General features: G+C 43.5%; 1 protein-coding gene across 2 annotated transcripts in view; it reads left to right on the forward strand.

The window, feature by feature from the left end:
• The window catches only part of Hmg20a (high mobility group 20A), a 70,587-nt gene extending 61,869 nt beyond the window's left edge, over positions 1–8,718 (forward strand). For both annotated transcript variants that reach the window (XM_047540866.1, XM_047540865.1), the window contains 4 exons: positions 1,849–1,924; positions 2,637–2,852; positions 3,651–3,793; positions 6,337–8,718. In XM_047540866.1, coding sequence (XP_047396822.1) covers positions 1,849–1,924; positions 2,637–2,852; positions 3,651–3,787 — 429 coding nt within the window. In that variant the 3' untranslated portion in view covers positions 3,788–3,793; positions 6,337–8,718. The remainder of the gene's footprint in view (positions 1–1,848; positions 1,925–2,636; positions 2,853–3,650; positions 3,794–6,336) is intronic.
• Positions 8,719–20,748: the final 12,030 nt, after the last annotated feature.

A 20,748-nucleotide genomic window follows, 5' to 3' on the forward strand; every position in this document is an offset into this window, starting at 1 on the left:
GAGTGCTGATGGTTTTTATTACCGCTCTTCCGTTAAGTAGAATTTCTCTGTTGCTTTCAGACACTGAACAGTTTGATTTAATTGCTTTAATGTTTCTTGTTTTGCACTCTAAGAATCTGTACCAAGGGGCAGAGTGTTAATGCACCTATGTGGTGCTGTCCTTTGCCATTAGCTTGGTTTGGACTGCTCTAGCAGTGAAGAGAACAGAACTGCCAGTCTGAGGCGAGTTGAGACCTTGGAGAGGGATCTTTGTATTGTGAAAATCTTTGTGAGGCACCCACACTTACCCTCTAACTGGTTAACACTGAAACCTATGGCGAGGTAATTGATTTCATATATGGCTGTGCAGTTAAGTAGGAGACTGAACGAGGTAGGATGATTGAAGTCATAACACACATCCTAAGTCCCTTGTGGACTTATACTTGTATGTTACATCTTATGCATGTTGGGATTGTGTGTCCAAAGTTTTCTGGTTTCCTGCAGCAACCCAGTATCAGAGTTAAAGCATATAGTAATCCAGCAGAATGGAGGGAGAGCCACTGGAAAATGTGTCTAAGATCACTGCTGGAACCAGCCTTTCTTGTTCATTAGTTCTCAGTGAAATCTACTAGGAACTGGCTTGAGGTAGAGCTTTACATGTTGAAACTTGAGGCTTTCAATGATAATTTGTTATTTTTAAATTGCTCTGGAAAACTTTGCTTTCTTTCGTTAGAAAGAAAAAAAAGAGTAAAAATTAAGTGCTCTGAAATGTTCCTCAGATGATACATAGTTTTGCAGATTTCCATCTTAAATATCTACCCTGTTCTTCTCTCACTGACAGGCAGGTCATGCAGCTCACCCTGCTTCCTAAGTAGACACCACTATGAAACAGGACCCTGGCTGTTGGGATTCCTTCAGAGGCTCCTAACTGCTTGGGCATAAATAGTCTTCAAGTTCAAAGACAAAAACTAGTAGAAACAATAAGATAAAAGATATATTCTCTCTCTATCTTTAAACATGTTTGTATAGAAACTATTTCTAAGTATTTTGTTTTGTTTACTGTTTTTTCATTTTATAAAGGTTTTGGAGTCTTTGGTTTCACTATGGAAATATCAGCCAAAGCATCTTGAAATATTGACTTTATATTCTAAGTGTCATTGTTGAATATATTTTGTGTGGTTTTGTGAGATTTTTATCTTAATGGTTTATTTGGTAAATTAATGTTAGGCTTTGTTATTCTTTTGTATCCCACACAATTCTTAACTCTCATTTGTAGAGCCTGATTGTTTTTGACTCCTTGGTTTTGTTCATTTCTTTTTCCTGTGTCTGAAGAAAGGCTACAAGAGCCCCGGAGATAGACTGCCCCATTGTAAATACATAGAAGTACCAGTGGAATACCATTATTTTTGCTCTGACTGGAAGATCTCTGCTCAAAATTCTTGCTGTCCACTCTGCAAATTTGGATTGCATAGTCCTGTCTCAGAGAGCATTTTATATGCATAACCAAGTGACAGGACTGAAAAACACCTTTTCTCAATCCCTGCCTCAGCCAGTTCACACAACTGAATATGGTTGACTATTCAAAACACAAATCGTTTTCAGATTCTATATTAGAAAAATACATGTAAGTTTGTTTTAAGGTTTCTCATTGCACAGCACTTGTATACCTGAGAGAACTGAGTACTTAGCCAGCTTGAGCTGTGTGCAAGTTTGATTCCAGTGAAAAGGTGGATGCATTTCCCTTAAAGGCTCATCTGGACTGATTACCTTTAACCCTATTTCTTTAAGGAAGACATGATCTTTGTGCCTCAGGCACTATTATTTAATTTAGCTTCTGTTTAAGAATTAACTTTTGTTCTTGATTCACAGAAAGAAACAGAGGTAAAGGAACGATCTGTTTTTGACATTCCTATATTTACAGAGGAATTCCTAAACCACAGCAAAGGTGATTACTGCAGTGTTTTTTGTGTCCCTCCAGTTTGACAGGGAATTACTTCTCAGAAGGAGTTCATTGCTCAAAATCAGTGATAGTGATAGCCCTCCTTAGGAATAGTCTGGAAGAATAACTGCTCCTCTTTCTCCCTGTAGTAGAGGTAGTTACTCAAAGATCAGTGAAAGAAAGCTGGGTCAGTGTTGTCAAAGCTTCTTTGGTCTATGGATCCAAAGAAATAAATGTAAATTACTAATGCAGTTGCTTTTAGATGTGTAGCCTGAAACCCTTTGCACAAGTGAAAGCTTACTTGGGAGTCCAAAATATAAAGTAAGTAATTGCAAAGCTGATCCCATTGCAGTACAGATGGGTACCAACAGCTGTGCTTGGCCAGTCTCCCAGGATCCCTCTGTGAAGCCCCTCAGTTTTCTCATTGCACAATTTTAAAAAGCCACATCTCACCAACAAACAAAAAATACGAGGAATTGCCACTGTTTGTTGCAGTCTTATGTACAGAATGTTCAACTTTAAGAATTAAAATAGCTCTGGGGAACCAGGCATTTCATTGCTGAAATTGCTATCTAGAGTGCTGTAATGAGAATAGGGAGATGAGGTAGGGTAGCTGATGAGAGACAGCTAAGCAGAACTTTTTTATAAGAGTCACTGGGACTCCTCAGAGACTCCTTCTTGTGCTGCATATGTTTTGGTGTCGGGGGTGTGTCCTTAGCTCGGGAGGCAGAGCTCCGCCAGCTTCGTAAATCCAACATGGAGTTTGAGGAGAGGAATGCAGCCCTGCAAAAGCACGTGGAGAGCATGCGCACAGCGGTGGAGAAGCTGGAGGTGGATGTGATCCAGGAGAGGAGCCGCAACACAGTCTTACAGCAGCACCTGGAGACCCTGCGGCAGGTGTTGACCAGCAGCTTTGCCAGCATGCCCTTACCTGGTAATGTCACCCTACCTGAGCACTTCTAGTGCAGGGTGGGGCAGGAGGTTGCTCTTTTTGTTCATATTTGTGTGAGGAGATTGAAATCTCCCCCAAGAGGAAAATCAATAAATTAAGATATTTTTCCTCCTCAGTATTTTCTGTTGGTTATGTAATAGAAATGTCAGCACTGGGCTAAAATCATCCAAAATTTCAGGTTCTCTGGTCATTTAAACTTTGTCCATTTTTTGTTCTAATATAAACTATTTTCTTTTTTGTTAAACTTAAATTGATATTCAAAACAATGGGAGTAGTAGTAAATGTTGAAGAGAGCACTTTCTCTTAGGTATATTTGCTTTCCTTGTATTTTTTTTTTTTAATAGGAAGGAAGAGGAAACAAGCACTATTATTTTTATATACTCTTTCATTTTGAGGAAAGTCACAGCAGAAAGTTAACGGAGCCTCTAATTTTTTGTTACATATAGCTAAGTACTTATATATACTGTAGTATATAACCCGTCTGTTTAAAGTATATGGATTTACTTCATTTCTTTGAAGTCTAAAAGTTTCAGGGCTGGGGATATAACTCAGTTGGTAGGGTGCTTGCCTTGCAAGCACAAGGCCCTGGGTTCAAATCCCCAGAACCGCAAAAAAAAAAAAAAAAAAAAAAAAAAGTTTCACCTGTAGAATTAAAATATGCCTATGGGAACAAACCACATTAGAGTCACAATTTCTTTTACTGTGTATTTCCTTAAATGTTTTGTAGTTGAACTGAATGGGAAAGATTTTCTTACTTTTTCTCTTCTTATTTCACTTCAGGAAGTGGAGAGACACCAACAATGGACACCATTGACTCATATATGAACAGACTGCACAGTATTATTTTAGCTAATCCCCAGGACAATGAAAACTTCATAGCCACAGTTCGAGAAGTTGTGAATAGGCTCGATCGTTAGGGACTGGTGAGTGCCCAATGATAAGATACTTGTATGCCAGTACTTCATCAAAAATACGATGTTATCAGACTTTATTGGTGCAATTTAAACCGTGGAATTACATTGAATGAATGAGGTAGAAACCTGATTTAGGTTCCTCTTGCATGGTTGCTGAAAAGTCTTTCTAAATAATATTAGAAAATAGAATCAAAGCAGTTTTTTCTCATGTATGCATCAGAATAGTTTAAGGAAAGAACATAACTTTTGTGATTGGACCTCCGTTCTGGGTATGCAACTTATTCTTTTGGGGTTTTTTTGTTTGTTTGTTTGTTTGTTTGTTTGACAGTACTAGAGATTGGACCCAGGGGCATGACACTCTAATTGAGCCACATCCTCAGCCCTTTTAACTTTTTATTCTTTATCTAATGAGGCAACATCTGCTAACAGAGACAAAGGCAGAAGTCTTTATCCTTCTTGGTCATGCCCTTGGATGGTAACTGTGCAAGACAATTCATTATACTTTTAGCTTCCACCAGCCTCAGATGGGGAAAGGATCCTTCTAGTGAGTAGCCAGATGGAACGGACTGTACTTCTAAGAGATGGTTGGACTCCCTGCAGAATAAAGAAGTGGCATTACTGCTGCTGCTTATGAAAGAAACAGCTTGTACATCTAGGCCTGGGATTTTCAGGAGCTCATCATCCTTCTCATTTTCACACAGTGTTTTCAATTAGCACTCTTGTATGCTTGAAAAGAGAGAGCTGAGAAAAACAGCATGAAAGATTGTCAAAGAAAATAGTAATTGATAACATGGTGTCGCCTCACCTAGGTGTAAGGCAGTGAACGCAAGTATGAAGCCAAGAGTGGTTTTCCATTTTGACCATTTTACCACTCATATTCTCCTAAAGATCTATCTATCTTAAGAATAAAAACTGTAGTACATGTTCTCTGAAGTGTCTTTGAAAAGCATAGATTATTACCTCTGTCCTTGATTTTCACGTACAATTTTTTTTTAATATATTTATTTTGCAGTACTGGGGATTGAACCCAGGGCTTCACACATGCTAGGCAAGCACTTTAGCACTGAGCCTTTTTTTATTTTATTTTGAGACGAGGTCTGACTTAAGTTGCTAAGGCTAGTCTCCAAGTTGCAATCCTCCTAACAGCCTCTGAGGTAGCTGGGATTACAAGCATGTGTGCCACCATGCCTAGTGACATACAAGTATTTTGTCTTTGAAAAATTACCTGAAAATGTAAACTGTTATATTACTACAGATTCTTAAAATCTAACCATGCAAACATAACTAAGAATAGATATTTCCCCACCCCCCCCAAACTGTCAAATGAAACAATTATAAAGAGTGTGATTAATACTAGCTTGGCCTCATTATACAAATATGTACAGACAGCTAGGCCTGATGTCCCCAGCACTCACAGTGCAATTAATTACTCTGACATGAGCTTGGCAAAGGTTTCATTCCACTGTCGGGAACCATTGAGTGAAGGGAAGCTAATGGTCTGCGAGTTTCAGAGGAGCCTCTCAGAGCTGGAAGGGACCTTTAGAAATCCAGCACTTCATATATAAAGAACTGACTCCCATAGAGATGAGGTGACCTGCCTGAAAATACTGGGTAGAAGAGCAAAAAAACCAGGACCAGAACAGAGACATCTCAAGTCTTCTCATTCAGAGGGGCTTCTAAAACACTGTTACAATAAGGAAGCACTGTTGGGGTGGGGCAAAAGTACTAAAAATTCTTGTAGTAGAGCATTAAGATAAAGAAGAAAATATTACAATCCAGCAATTATGAAGTAACAAAATTTTGGCCAGCGCATTTAAAAATTATTTTTGTAGGTATATAATGAAAGAACTTCCTCAGCTCTCACCTTTCTTAGGGCTCACTGGTACCTAGACACCAGTGGAAACAGTAGGAAGCCATGGGTGATTTTGAGTTGAGAGGTGACCACTTTAAATAAACTCTTTATTCATTTTTATGTGGTGCTGAGAATTGAACCCAATGCCTCACATGTGCTAGGCAGGCACATTACCACTGAGCCACAATCCCAGCCTTCACATAAACTCTTAAAATCTATGTGTTGCCCAATTTCAGTTGAACCAAATGATATATATTTGAGGACTGAAAAAAAAAATCATGTGATTATATGATTATATTACATTTTTTATCAATGTAAGAAGATGTATTCATCATATGTACATAACACATTCCTACACATGTAGATATCCTCAGGTTTATACTCGAAGAAAACTGGTTTTGATTAACCATACATTCTTTGGACTAAAGTGGGATCCTGATTTCCCCTCATCAGACCTGATGCTCCTCTGTGTTCAGCTGCTCATTTCCTACCTCCCCTTGTTGCTGAACTGGAGCAGGGCCATGTTTCTCATTGACATGTTATCTGAAACATCTCCATGAGGTTGCCTGCTTGCATCTCTACCAGCTCCTTAATTTACATGCACCCCTTAACCCCTATGAAAATAAAACAAAGCATTTTTTAAATTCATTAACCCTAACCTCTTCTGATCTATATTTTCCTTCTTGGTATCTCCCCACAGTCTACAGGTCTTAGAGCTCCCAAGCTGTTCTGTAAGCATTTTTACTTGTGCGGAATGAGAAGCCATCCATGAAAATTTGAACTGAGTTGGAGCAGAGAAGGACTACAGATCCCTTACTTGGGAAAGAATTGTCAGTAAGAGACCTTCACCCCAGGAAGCCCTGTGAGGGAGCAGCAAAAGGCACATGCGTCAGAACTTCCTATGGAGTTATCCTCCAGTGAAGCTTTCAAAGTGCACAACTCTCTCCCAAGTCTTCAGTTTCCTATCATTTCCATTTCTGCTCAAGCAGATCTGCATATATTCTGCTGACTAGGTGACCCTGAAGCTGACATCTTCTGAAGCAGAAAGGAAGACTGCCCATTGTTGCCATTCTGATTGGACCCTTTTATCAGCAGAGCTCCAATTTTCTTACCTAGCTGTCGCTTTTTTTAATGCCTTTGGGGGTGATTTTTGCTTCTCTTCACCCCCACCAAGTTGTACATCTCCATTTCTGACCTCTGGGCCTCATTGCTCAGCAGGGCTCCGAAGGAGACTTTCTCTCATTGGATGGGCCCAGTCTTCTCCCATCATTTCCCTGCTGTGACTCCAAAGAAAGGAGCTTCTTGTTGACAGTGCCCTGCGGAGTGAGGCTGTTTCCTGCCCCACATGGTGCTCGGTGGGTGCCGGCTTCCCGATTGCAGCCCTGAAGGAGAATGCGCTCACTTTCCTCCTCCTGCCGCCTGCTGCTCTCTGAGCATGGCTCCTGCACAGACCCCGAGTCCAGCCCCAGCAAGGCTCTTCTGTCCCCGTCTGTTGGCAGTGTCTTGCGGAGCATTTTCGCTGAGGAAAAGGTCATTGGTAAACAGAAAGGAAAGGAGTAGTTCTGAATTGGTATTGAAAAAACACCCAGAGTTGATCCTAAGTGAAAACTGAGGGAATCCCTGTCTTTTTTAGGTAATCAGATCCGTGGATGTAGGTAGAAAGGGCTTTGGGAATAGTCTCTTGTGCTGACTGAATGGGCACAGAGGTGTTTTCATGCCCTTTGTCTTCCTTCCCTGGCCATTAACTGCCAAATCTATGTGAAAAAGACAGGCTTCCCTTCCTTCACTCTCCTTAGTAAGGGATTTTTGGCTTTTAACAGCAGAAGTGAGGGTTCTGATTCTCTCCTCAGGGTCTTTTTTTTTTTTTTCTCTCTCTCTCTCTTCTTTACGCTCTAGAGCACAAGGCTAAGGTGGCAGCTGAGATCTTTGGAACCAAAGCAGAGCATGCTGAGCCCATTGTCTAGGCACCCCACCATCAAAGGCAGGTGGATGGAAGTGTGGCCCCTCACAACATGCTGACAAGCCAGGGTGCAAGCCAGAAACCCCATCGCGAAGCTGCACCATCCTGGCTTCTAAGCACTGTGTTCTCCTTCTCTTTGTTCTTTCTTAGTCCAAAGGAAAACAACAGCAACAAAAATCTTCTTTTTAAATTTCTTATGTGGACACACATCAATTTCCATGCACTGAAGCCCACACACCACCACTTGGCAATGTTTTAGAATAAGACCCCTTTATTAGCTATTGCTATACAGCCAGCCAAGTCTCCTGCCTCTCTGTATTTTCCACTGTCCCTGCTCTCATCTGCTGTTTTTGCCACTTCTCTTAGATTCCTTGCCTGCTAAGTCTGAGCTAGAACTCACTGTCCATGGCAGAAGGATGTCCAAACTGGTTCGGGAAGTTTATGTCTGCCGTCTGCCAAATGCTTTCAGTCCTTTCTTCCTTCCTCCTGGTGTTGCTGCTTCTCCTTCCTATGAAATTTTGTGCAGCTTCAGTAGCACTGCTTTTGTGACCACTAAAGGCTGTAACTTGGTCCAGAGGTCATCCCTGACCCTAGCCTGGGATACCTCACAGTGACCAGGCATGTGCCCGAGCTCACCAGAGCCTGCAGTACCCAGTCATCAGTGCAGAAGCCGAAGCTTGCTTCCCAAATGAGGGCTTTCCCTGGAGTCCTGCACCTGGCAGGGGTGGTTGGAACTCAGCTGCCACGGAACCTCTCCTCTGTGCTCACCAAGCAGTGGAGGTGAGGTTACAGCCTGGCGCAAGACCTATGTCATGTTCCCTAATAAATCTGAAGAGGTTACTACAATTTTGTGTTCTTCTCAAGAAATAAGCTGTTGCCTATTCAGTGTTTCTGATTTCCTTCTTTCCTTTTATTAAAACACAAACAGCAGCTGGAGAAAGGGAGAAAAGATTGTTTTATTTCTGACAAATTTTAGAAAAAATATTGTGTACATGTGTTTGGAACTGTTGAAATGCCAAGTTTTCTGTACAAGTGTTTTTGTAATTAAACTTTTAGATTTTGTTTTTTAAGAAGTTGATACGCTTGCTTGACATTTGTCTCATTAAAACTTTCTATGTCGAATCCCACCTGATCCAGTTTACTTGCATTATAATGAAAAAAGAAGACCTGCCTCTGCTTTTTCCTCTTAAAGACTTTGTCAACCCTACATTCATCAAAACTCTTAGGCTTTGAAAACAGTATTTCACATTCATATTACTAATTGCTTATTCAAAATGTGTCTTCACCTGTTTGAGAATTCAGTTCTTTGAATGTATGTTATAACAATACAATGAGTTCTAATTCATTTTAATGTGGCAGTAGCATTCTGGAGGCGACTTGAAGGAGCCTTTTAAAGTCAGTGACTCTGAAGTCCCCTTGATAGGAGATCTTTTGACAGAAAGGGTAAGTTGTGCTTAAATGCTTGCTTTTTAAAAATAACTGCTACTTTCCATCCAAATATTTTAAAACATGTTTGTCACCTATCTCTGCCATGCTTTTACAGCCTTCAGGGTAAGGCAACCTGACTTCCAGAGCCCACGGCTCTTCAGGTAGCCAGTCACCTGGCACTGAGCAAGTCGTTTCAACTCCAGTTTCCTTTTCTGACATAACACATGCCCCAGCTCCCCTCTAGTATTGTTAGAGGAATAGAATTAGGCAACAGAAGTCACCACACTTCAGAGGATTGGAAGCGTTTGTTACATGATGCTGAGAATGATGGCATATCAGTTATGATTGGGTTTGACCACATTTAACAGAACCCCAAATCAGCGTCAGCTAAACTAAGAAGGGATCTCTCTCAGAGAAACATAGCCAGTCCAAGACCAGTGTGCAGGCTGCCGTCTTTTTCAAGGTCACCTCATGGTTCAATATAGCCCCTTGGCCAACAGCCATCACTTTGAAATTCCTGGCAGCAGAAAGAGAAGGCAAGGACAAAACGGGCAAGCCTAGATTAGTTCCAGGACTCTTCCTGGAAATCATAATCAACACTTTCACTTAATTTGGCCAAAACTCAGTCACGTGACTGTGGCTAACTCTAAGGGAGACTAAGAAATGTCATCCCTGTGTGGACATTACTGTTAATACACAGTAATGCACAAGTTTTAGTAAGGAAGAAGGTGGAAATGAATATAGAGTAGTTTTGCAACTCGTTCAACTCCACTAAGCCCAGCCCCACCATGTTAGTTAACAGAATGTATTACCTTTCTTTTGCCTCTTGGCCATTTGAAAATAACCACCTACTTCCTTGTTTTCTGGCTGTTGAAAAAGAAACCCAAAAAAACCAGCATGGGGGTCTGAGTTGGCATTTGCTGCTCCCACCTTAGCTCCTCCCCTCCCAGTCAACAGCTGGCAGCCAGGCTTGTTTGGTAAAAGTCAACACAAACAGGTGGTAATACTTCCCCCAGTTGTTTGTGCCCTTTCTCTAACTGTTCTGCATCTGCTGAATTAAAACAACACCAGGATAATCTTTCCCTAAGGGTGGGGATATTGAGAGATTGTTTGGCAGAAAAGCTCATAGCTACTTCCTGCTCTCTGAAAGAATTTCCTGCCTTGCAATTGAGAGTTCCAAGATGGGTTTTTCTTTGTTTTATTTATTTACCTTTGACACGTAGCCTGCGCTCCGATCCATACTTTACAATATCTGTAGATATAAACACCGGCTCATAAGCTAGCTCATAAAAGGAATGGGACTGAGTCAGGAAAGATCAGGTGAAAATGTTAGCATCCATTTATTCATCTAGAATGGGAGTGTGTGTCTGCAGGGAGAAACTTACCAGAGGTAGAAATATACGGTCTCTTAGCCTAGCAAAAGGCAGAAAGAAGGAGCCATTAGAGTGTAGGTATAGCATTGAAAAATTAAGATTAGGCAATGCCAGTTTTCTAGATAGAACTTTTGTAATCACCAGCACCACTGGCTCAGTGGGAAGGTCCAGGGATTACAAGGGGTTCTCTTGCTTGTATCTCCAACAATCCGACCAACACTGGAGAACCAGAGCTCTTCTCCACTGGGTTGCACTGTTTGGCACTATAAAAAGTGTGTGTAAAACATGGTTTCTGATCGTCTAATAGAAAAAACAGACATGTACATAAACAGTTCTTAAATTGAGTCCTCTTCCATCCAGCCCTCTCCTGTTTGCTGGGGATTGAACCCAGAGGTGCTTTACCACTGAGCTATACCCCTAATGCTTTTTTTTTAACTTAGACAACGTCTCACTAAGTTGTCCAGCCTGTCCTCGGCTTCCAACTTGAGATCCTCCTGCCTCAGCCTCCCAAATCACTGGGATTACAGGCATGGACCACCTCACCCAGCATTTTTTTTTTTTTTTTTTTTGGTGGTTGGGGGGTCAGGGTACAGGGATTAAATTGCACCCAGGGTGCTTAACCACTGGGTCACATCTCTAGCCCTTTTATTTTTATTTTGAGACAGAATCTTGCTGAGTTGCCTAGGGCCTTGCTAAATTTCTGAGGCTGGCCCTGAACTCGGGATCCTCCTTCCTCAACCTCCTGAATCGCTAGGATTTCAGGTGTGTACCACCACACCCAGCTGCCCTGCTATTCTGGTATGAAGAGTTTTTCTTTCGGTTTTTTTTGTTTTTGTTTTTTGTTTTGCGGTGCTGGGGATTGAACCCAGGGCCTTGGCTTGTTAGGCAAGCACTCTACCAACTGAGCTATATCCCCACCACTGGTATGAAGAGTTTTAATAAAGTTTTTTTTTTTTTTGGGGGGGGGGTGTTATTTTTTTTTTTTGGAATGTTTGTGTGTGTGTTTTGCAGTACCAGAGATCAAACCCAGGGTCATGACTATGTTAGACAAACACACTAACTGAGCTATGTTCCTATCCTCAGGCAAAAAAATTTTAAGGAGTGAAAGAATTTCTTGTATCTCACCTGACAAGAGAGGTTTTATCTATAAGTTCAAAAGGGGGTAAATCTGAGTCTTGGTGGATTAGTAACTTAACTAATAAAGACTTTATCTGCAATATAAGCAAAATTTATTTTGTGGAGCTGGGGATCAACCCAGGACCTGGCACATGCTAGGCAAGTACTCTAGCACCTCCCTGCAACCCCACAGAGTTTTCAGGTGTAAATTAGTGAATCCATGGAAAACACTTAAGAATAGTGCCTTTCACAGAGTCGAAAACACTTAAGTATAAATTTACAGTTTATGGAAGACTCAGGGAAAAAAGAAACAATTAGACACACTGTTCTGCGTTTTGTATAAATTATGTCATTTAATTCCTACAAAACTTTACAGAGTAGGACTACTATACCCATTTGGCAAGTGAGTAAAGATTCAGGGATAAGTAACTTACACAGTTACACAACTAGAAACAGGTAGAGAAGGAGTCATTATCCCCAGATCCTTCCACTCCACATTCCATGGTAACTGCAGGGCCTTGGAGGTGTCTGATGAATCTGGTAGGAGTTGACAGCAGCAGCCTAGTGTGGAGGCTGTGAGAGCTGGAATTAGACCTATTCATTCAACAATATTTGTTGAACTTTTCTGTGTCAGGAGCTGTTCTAGGTCCATGGAGATTATATCCTGCTGGGAAAAAAAGAGACGGTAAACCATGACCTAACACTCACCTCAGCCACTTGCCAAGATGGAATGATAAAATCTAGGGTTGAGGAAAGGCGTTTTTGAAAAAGTATCTTTCAAAGAAGGACCAGGTTGATTGGACGGAGCCAGTCCAGTGAGGGGCTGAAGGAACAGGAAGGCCACAGTCCCAAGGCAGAAAAGAGCTGGGGAGGCTGGAGCCGAATGCACGAGAAGGAACACGACTTTCGGAGCCTCGGGATAGGAGCCTTGTTAAATGGCGAAGAGCCTGAAGTTCACTGTAAGTGTGATGTGAAGAGGGCTTAACACCAGTGACAAGGTCGAATTTGTAGTTTTAAAGGATCCCTCTCTGCGGGGAGGCAAGAGAAGAATTGAGAGGTTGATTAGAAGGTTGGTGCAGGAACCCAGAGAGAAGCAGCAGCAGCTTAACCTAGAGCAGAGGCAATGGGGTGGAGTTAGCGGCTGGATGCAGGTTATGTTTTGCAAGTATAATGGACAAGGATTGGATGTAGAGAATGAAAGAAAAGGAATCGGGAATGATTCTGGCTGATATCAATTCCACTTATGTGTAATTATAATACACTAATGAAAATGTTTTTTAAAAAATGAATGATTCCTGCTGGGGATGTAGCTCAGTGGTCAAGCACTTGCCTGGCATGTCCAAGGCCTGGGTTCAATCCCCAGCACCGTAAGAAACAAGAAAGAAAGAAAAAAGACTCCTATTTTTTGTCTTGAGCAGCTGGATAGTGACTAGAGGTGCTGAGATGGCTGATCCTTAAGGACAAAATATGGAGGAAAGATCAAGAATTCCGTTTTGGACTGGCTAAATTTGAGATTCCACCAGAGGATTAGCCCCTGGGGAACACACTTCAATCTCTCTGCTATCAGTTAAATAAAAATTCCTTTCAGTTCTTAAGTCCCGTGGTTCCACAAGATTCTAACTTCAAGTCAGTATTTGCTAACATTCCTTCCATGATCAGCGCATGCGCACAAGCATAAGACCCAGTTACTCAAGCTGCTCATTGAACTATGAAATTAAGGAATGGTCTCCTTTTTAATTTTTCAAGCTCCTTAGGAAAAGAAGTTTTGAAGCCTTGCATCTGCATTTGTTTAAGAGTGGCAAAAAGCAGCTGAATGTTGTAGGATATAAAAATCATACCATAACCTGATGGCTCGAAAATCCTGGGATAAGTAATGGAAAGCGTCTGCTTGGAGGAGACTGGCTGAAAATATATTTGGCATCATTCAGAGAAGGGTAATGTGAGAAGACATCAGTGATACAGCCAAGAGGTTTCTCATCTCAGCAAACAGGCTGCTGCTAGGGGGGCTTTTGCCTTCTTTAAGGCAGCTGAGTCCAGGCAGCAGAAAGCAAGATGAAAACCTTCAATTTTTCTTGGGGGCTGGTGAATTCTTCAAGTGAGCTTATATTTATCAAAAGGTGTTCCTATTTTTAAGGACAGACTGATGTGGTTATTATGGATTTTACTCATCCCTCAGGAGAATACTTTAGACATATTCATTCACTCAGACATTTCCAAGTATTTACTATGTTTTGGGTGTAAAGTTGAGGAGGAAGTCCCTCTCCTCAGTGAGCTCATATTATAACAAAAAATAGATACAAACGCTAACTATAATAGGGTCTGATAAGCGGTCAAACAGCTGTGAGCAAAATGTTCTGGAGAACAGAGGGGAGAATTAGTGGTTGTGCTTGGCAGAGGTCAAAAGAAGGCTTTAGCAGGATAATATTTTGAGCTGGGCCCTAGAACAAGAGTAGTTTTTAAAAGAATCTAGAAATAGACCTGGAAATATGAGTACATTGTTGGTGTACTCTCAAGTAATTGTGACTGGAACACAGATTATATCCAAGGGATGGATAAAAAATAAAGGCAGTGAGAGGTTTTGGAAAAGATCATAAAGGAGCCCTGAATGCCATGCTGAAGGATTTAGCTTTTATTTTGCAGTCACCGAGGCTGAGATGAAAAACTAGACCAGAGGTTCTTGATATTTTTCTGCTGTGAACCCCTTTCGTAATCTAGTGATTCCTGTGGGTCCTTCTAAGAATGTTTTCTTGTTTTGTTTTGTTTTGGTTTGGGTTGGGTTTTCTTGACATAATAAGGATTGAACCCAGGGTCTTACATATGCTAGGCAAGTGCTCTATCACTGGGCCACATCCCCAGCCCACAATAATGTTTTTAAGTGCTTAAATAAAGCACAAATAAAGTTACAAAGCAAGTCCACTATATTGAAAAATAACTATCAAAAATAGTAAAAATGCATTGCATACTGGTACAGTGGCACATGCCTGTAATCCCAGTGATTTGAAGCAGGAGGATTCCAAGTTCAAGGCCAGTCTCAGCAATTTAGGGAGAACGTAGGCAACTGAGTGAGACCTTGTCCCAAATAAAACATAAAAAGAACTGGGGATGTGGCTCAGTAGTAAAGCACCCTTGGGTTCAATCTCCAGTACCAAGGGGGGGGGGAGTGTTATATAGACATATTTGAGGTACTAATGATCATAAGTGATATTTCAATATCTGCTATGATATGGTATGAAAATACCTGTGATTCTGTTGGTGGCAAAGTTCAAAATCCCTGCCAATACTACTGGGTTTTCTTGGCAATGTTTATCATCAAAGGAAATGCAACTTTTCAGGTAGAGGTTTATGAAAATCAAGATGTAACTTTCTGCCAGGCACGGTGCCACATGCTTGTAATCCCAGCAGCTCGGGAGGCTGAGGTGGGAGGATCATGAGTTCAAATCCAGTCTCAGCAATTTAGCAAGGCCCTAAGCAACTCAGTGAGAACCTGTCTCTAAATAAAATATAAAAAAGGGCTGGGGATGTGGCTCAGTGGTTAAGGGCCCCCAGGTTCAATCCCTGGTATCAAAAAAATGAAAAACGAGGTAACTTTTCCCATCCATGTTTGTGGTCCTCAGGCTCCTGAATTCAAGGCAGTATGGAGATAGACTGAGTAGGAAACTGATAAAATAGGACAAGAGATAAGAAGACCTGTGGTGGGAACAGAGCAGAGTTTGTCTTGGTTCCTCCTAACCTGGGTGAGGAATCCCTCCAGCAGGGATCTTGGTAACATCCCACCTGAGCAGCAAGGCACCATTAAGCCTTCAGGCAACTCTCCTCACACAGTCTGGTCTCCTGAATTTGTTTAGCTAGTATTGACCACCCTCTGTGGCAGGCACTGGGAACACAACAGAGCGGACTTGCTCTTGCTGTCATGTTGCTTACTCTCTAGTGGAAGAAGATTCAACAACTGAAGCAGACATCATATAACCACCCAGGGATGCATGCAGGAAAGGAGCAGTGCTGTTCCAGGAGCCCGTTGGCAGGAAGTAGGGGAAGCCCCTCTGAGGACATGCTTAGCATGGGTCAGGGAAAGAAGGTGACGGCCAGCTTTTCTTGGTGCTTTGGAGGAACTGAAAGAAAAAGGGGAGCTGGAGGTGGGTGAAGAGTGGCAAAAGGTAGGTAGGTGTAAGGCTGTGTGAGGTCATGCCATCCTAAGGGTTTGGGATGTTCTCCTAAGTACAGGGAGAAACTGTTGAAGGTTTCAAGGAGGGAGGCGATATAATCCAATTTGCAGTTTAAAAAATTCTTCTGGGGCTGGGGATGTAGCTCCAGTGGTGGAGTGTTTGCCCAGCATGTGCAAGGCCCTGAGTTCCATGCCCAGCACCGAAAGAAAGAAAAAAAGAAAAAGAGAGAGAGGGAGAAAAGAAAGAAAGAAAAAAGAGAGAGAGAGAGAGAGGAGAGAGAGAGAGAGAGAGAGAGAAGAAAGAAAGAAAGAAAGAAAGAAAGAAGAAAGAAAGAAAGAAGAAAGAAAGAAAGAAAAAGAAAGAAAGAAGAAAGAAAGAAAGAAAGAATATATTCCAGCTGCTCTGCAAAGAGCAGATGGTAGGGAGCAAGCATGGAAATAGGGAGGTAGTGGTGCTGTGGCTGTGTCCCTGCTAGAGATGGCCTTGACCTGAACTAAGGCTGCGGTGATGAAGGAGGAAAGGGGTAGAGGGTGGGGTAAAGGCCCCTGGGTAGAATGAACAGGATGAACAAGATGGGGGCAGGCCTGGAGGTGGGCGGGAGGGGGACAGCAACTGTGGATGAACTTCGAGGCCTGACGGGGTAGGAGTGACCCACATCAGAGATCACTGTGGCTCTTGAGATGCAGGGGTGTGGGTATGCGTAAGTATTTCTACTGACAACCCAGAACTTAAAAGATAAGTCTGGATGCACGATGACATTTACCAAAAACTTCCAAAGAAGTTTTTTGTGTTAGCCCTTTCCTGGCACAGCTTGCAGGCAGTCAGACCCCACCAACTTCCATCATCCCTGAACAAAGACTTCGCTGTCTTATCCTTTGCCTTACTGCCAACCTTGAAAATTCTTTTGTCCTGCCCTTGACACCAGAACCACATCTGGACCAGGTGCAACTTTTCTCTCCATTTAAATCAGGTGGCATCTCTACAGTTGTTCGGAGCATTTACTAACATAGGTTTCCTGCACAAGATTCTGCAGGGGGAGCTTTGCAGCTGTAAAGACGCTAGACATTCCTTCCAGTGAAGTAATATCTGCTTATCTTGGCTGATTTCATAACAAATGTGATTGTGATGCTTACTGGTCGTCTCTTAGAGCTGAATGAAAATAACAGGTCAGACCAAGTGCATTGCAGCAACTAAAACATGCTAACAACACAGAGGAAAGGGTACAGGTTACAGAAAATTATAAATTGCGATCATGCACAAGGAGGGGTTTCACTGTAGCCTGAAGACTTGACCTACAGCTGAACAGGGCCAAGATTAATCATGACTTGATCTTACACATAAGCCAAAGGATCTTTTCTAAAGATCATGTCTATTAAGGTAGTAAAGACATTTTTAGCAGGATATGCCATAATGAGCTGCAGGCATTAATGAGAGACAAGTGCTACTGCTGAAAGTCATAACCTTCATCATCTAATGTAACAATGAAGTGGGCATGCTTGCTCTGCAAAACCAGGCCCAGTCGTGTTCGCCAGTTGACAAAGAGGCTCATGTCTTTGGATGCTCTGTTGCAGGCGAATGTTAAACCTCCTGGGAGAGGTTTTTGTTTTGTGACTAGGTAAGGATTTTACACGTAAGGAGCAAGCACGTTGCAGAACCCGTAGCTACCAAGACAGAAAAGTAAAACACAGCAGCAAGTAACAAACAAACCAGGGGCTTGATGGAGTGTTCCCAGAGCTTCTGGAGGAACCTGAGGCATTCGGAGACAGGGAACCCTCAGCTTCCACCTCTCACAATGGCAGCTTCAGGTGAGGATAATGGCCTGGCCCGGAAATATCACCAGCATGAAAGAAGAAGTGTCATGTTGATCAACTTACTTATTTTTCAGCCCCCAGATATCTCCCCTCACGCAGGGATTTGTGGGACGTCTGTCAGCTCTTACTTTGATATGCGGTTGGAAAGGCCTAGGTGCAGTCCTGGACCTCCTTCCCTCTCTGCAGCCCCCACTAACCGGGCGCTGCTACAGACAGGATGCTGCCTCATGTCCTGGCCCTCACCACCAATTCCTGCCCTGCTTGCTGCGCTGGCTTCCTCTTGCAATCCCAAGGGTCAGAGGACTGGAGGGACAGGAGGGGGACTGAGCACGGTCTCCCAGGCAGAAAGTTTTTGGAATGCCTGAGCCTCAGTTTGTTGGCCATGGGTCTGCCTTTCTGGGTAGGAGGAGGGGACCTCTCGACTCCCTCCAAATGTCCCTGTCTTAAACCCATGCAGTACAAAACAAGCCAGTTCATTGTGTTCTTGGATATAAATATTGATTCTGGGTGATGTTAACATTCTGTTCATAAAAGAATGTAACATATTTCTCCCACACCATATTAGACTGATGTGTTGTTTGGCCAAGAGAAGTACAGATTGCTGGCTTCTGCGGGAAAATGTGGACATTTAAATGCATGCAGCTTTCGGAAGTTGAGGAAGCAGTCTCAGAATAGCAACCAGGGCCTTTGGTGGCTCCAGCTTGGTGCTCCTCTGTCCAGTCTCTCCTTTCCCTCATCTCCATTCTCTGCATGTTGCTTTGGCATTTCTAATCGCTTGTTATTTAGGAAGATGCATTCTTGGAATTATATCTTGTTTCTTGAGGAAATGTGGGACATTTGCTTTCTTCAGAAGGAGGCCCAGGCAGGTCAGAGCCAAACATTTTTAGTTTTCTTCCCCTGGGGAAAAGATCTGGGAGGTCTCCTCCTGTTTTTCTCCCCTCTCCGTGTGGGAGGGGAGGGCAAAGTCTTCAGACCAGAGGTGGTCTGTCCAAGCATTCCACCCAGGTCCTACCAAGTCCAAGACTCAGATGTGCTGACGGCCTTGGCAAGGCAAGCTCCCCACATTCCACAAGTGCTCTTGAGGGGGAAATCTAACTCAGGAGAAAGTGGAGCTCTTGACGGGTATGCATGCTCTCTCGCGTGCCAACACATCTCACAGACAGATCCCGGGCCGGTATTTCTTGTAAGGGAGTGGTAGAACCCATTTCCAGATGTGGCAGAGAAGCCTGGGACAGTGCTGTCGGGAGAGCCAGCGCCCTCTGCTGTCCTGGCCAGGAAGTTCCGCAATGGTGGGGAAAAAAAATCCCAGAGGTTCTGGAAAGCCAGGGGCTCTGTTAAAATCCACAGCCAGCTCAGCCAGTGTGGAGGGGGCCCGAAGCTCCCTGCTGTTCACGCCGGGAGCCTACACGGCACCGGTTCCCCTCCATCTAACTGGCTCTCTTGATGCTTTGTGGCTGTGAACGAGCCAGAAATGATGAGGATTTACATTAAAACCCCAATCCCCCGTAGCATCTGCTGAGTCTGGTTCCAAGAAGGTGGGGAGCAGTGGCATTGTCTCCTGCCCATGAACCTGGCCAGTGGGCCTGGGCAAGGTGAAACAATGGGGGCAGCTTGCCCAGGAAGAGCAACCCCATACCCGGGGTTGACAGGCCGCCCCACGCCACACCCTGGCCTGGAAGGCAGTTTCCAGAGGCCTGGCTGGCTCCAAGGCTTCCAGCTGAGTGGAAGCTGCAGCTGCTCCCATTCAGGCATGCTGGCATCTCCCAGGGGCCTCAAGAGTTGGCACAACCCAGACATTGGCTCAGCTTACAAGCTAAGACCCAGCTGCCACCCCCTCTGCCCTGCTGACTGCCAAGACGGCAGCTCCACAGCAGTCAGGCTGGGCTTGCTGCTGCAGGAGTGTGTGTGTGTGTGTGTGTGTGTGTGTGTGTGTGTGTGTCTTCACCAGAAGTGCGTGTGTGTTGGTGAAAAGCCAGGTTTGTGGGGCAGTGGGGAGCACAGCAAACCAATTCTTCGACAACCTTTCAGTTTTGCAAAAAAAAAAAGGAGGAGGCATAAGACAATCCATTTTTGTATTTGGGGACGGTTCTGCTCTATCTATATATTTATTGTTTATTTATTTATTTATTTTCGGTAAACCGATCTCTCTGCTGGGAGATGAGAAAGCCCAATCCGCCCAACAGCCCGTTAACAACAATGCCCTTCTCTCTCTGGGACCAATTTCCAGACTGCAGAGCGGTCCTGACAAGGTCAACAGGCTGGAGCTGTGAGCGGAAGATCTTTATCTAGGTGGGAAATAGGAAAATCATTTGACTGATAAAAGGAAATACAATAAATAGCATCTAAATTCCTGGCTGCGTTCCCCGGAGCCCCTCCTCTGTCGGAGAAAGTGCAGGGGCAGGAATACTGGTGCTGCTCCAGCATGTTTAAAAATAGCACACGCGGCACACAGCCCTTCTTACCTTCCAGAAAGACTTCATTACCAGATCCTCCAGTCCCAGCCTGCAGAGCCGCTGCCGGCGCTTTCTCCCCCCGCTGGATTTGTCTTTAGGAGGCACGAAGGCAGCGCGTGTGTGATACATTTTACTCACGGACCAGCTCCCGCTCAGCTAGTTTCAATCTAGGCACGTCTGGCGTGAATGGTGGAAGTCCATTGTATTTAATGGGGTGTTAACTCTGTTTATTCTATGGGACTGGTGCCGTAATTTTACACTCTGCAAAACTAGCAACTTGAAACTGAAGTGGCGTTCCTCTCTCCCCATGCCCGTCCCCGTGGGCCGCAGCCCCCAGAACCCTCTGGCTCTGCCTGCAGTGTTCTTCTACCTCAGGCAGCCAAAGGAGGCCTGTGTGTGGCGGCAGCTGGGAATTCTGGGATTCACACTGCTTCCATGCCTGTTAGCATTGGTGTGGCCTCGGGTAGATCTTTTAGATGCTCATTATTCTCATTATTAAATGGAGATTCTAATCCACCTCATGCACCTGGAAAGGCTGTTGACACATGACAGTCTCATGGTAGAAAAACACGCCATTGGAGTCTATAAAGACACCCATCCTCTGATTCCCAACTGAGCCACTTCTGCTTCACCTAAGGAGTCATTAAACCTCCCCCAACCTATCTCTCTCCATCAGGCACTCAGGTCCTGGATTCAGGTTGCACTGTAAAGGCTTCACTAGGAGATGGGCTTCACTGCACTTCTGTGATTTTCTATCTCCATTATTCCAGCTACTTCTTTAGGGATTGGACCCAGGGATGCTTTGTTA

Source organism: Sciurus carolinensis, chromosome 2 (genome assembly GCF_902686445.1).
Source record: "Sciurus carolinensis chromosome 2, mSciCar1.2, whole genome shotgun sequence".
NCBI lineage: Eukaryota > Metazoa > Chordata > Mammalia > Rodentia > Sciuridae > Sciurus > Sciurus carolinensis.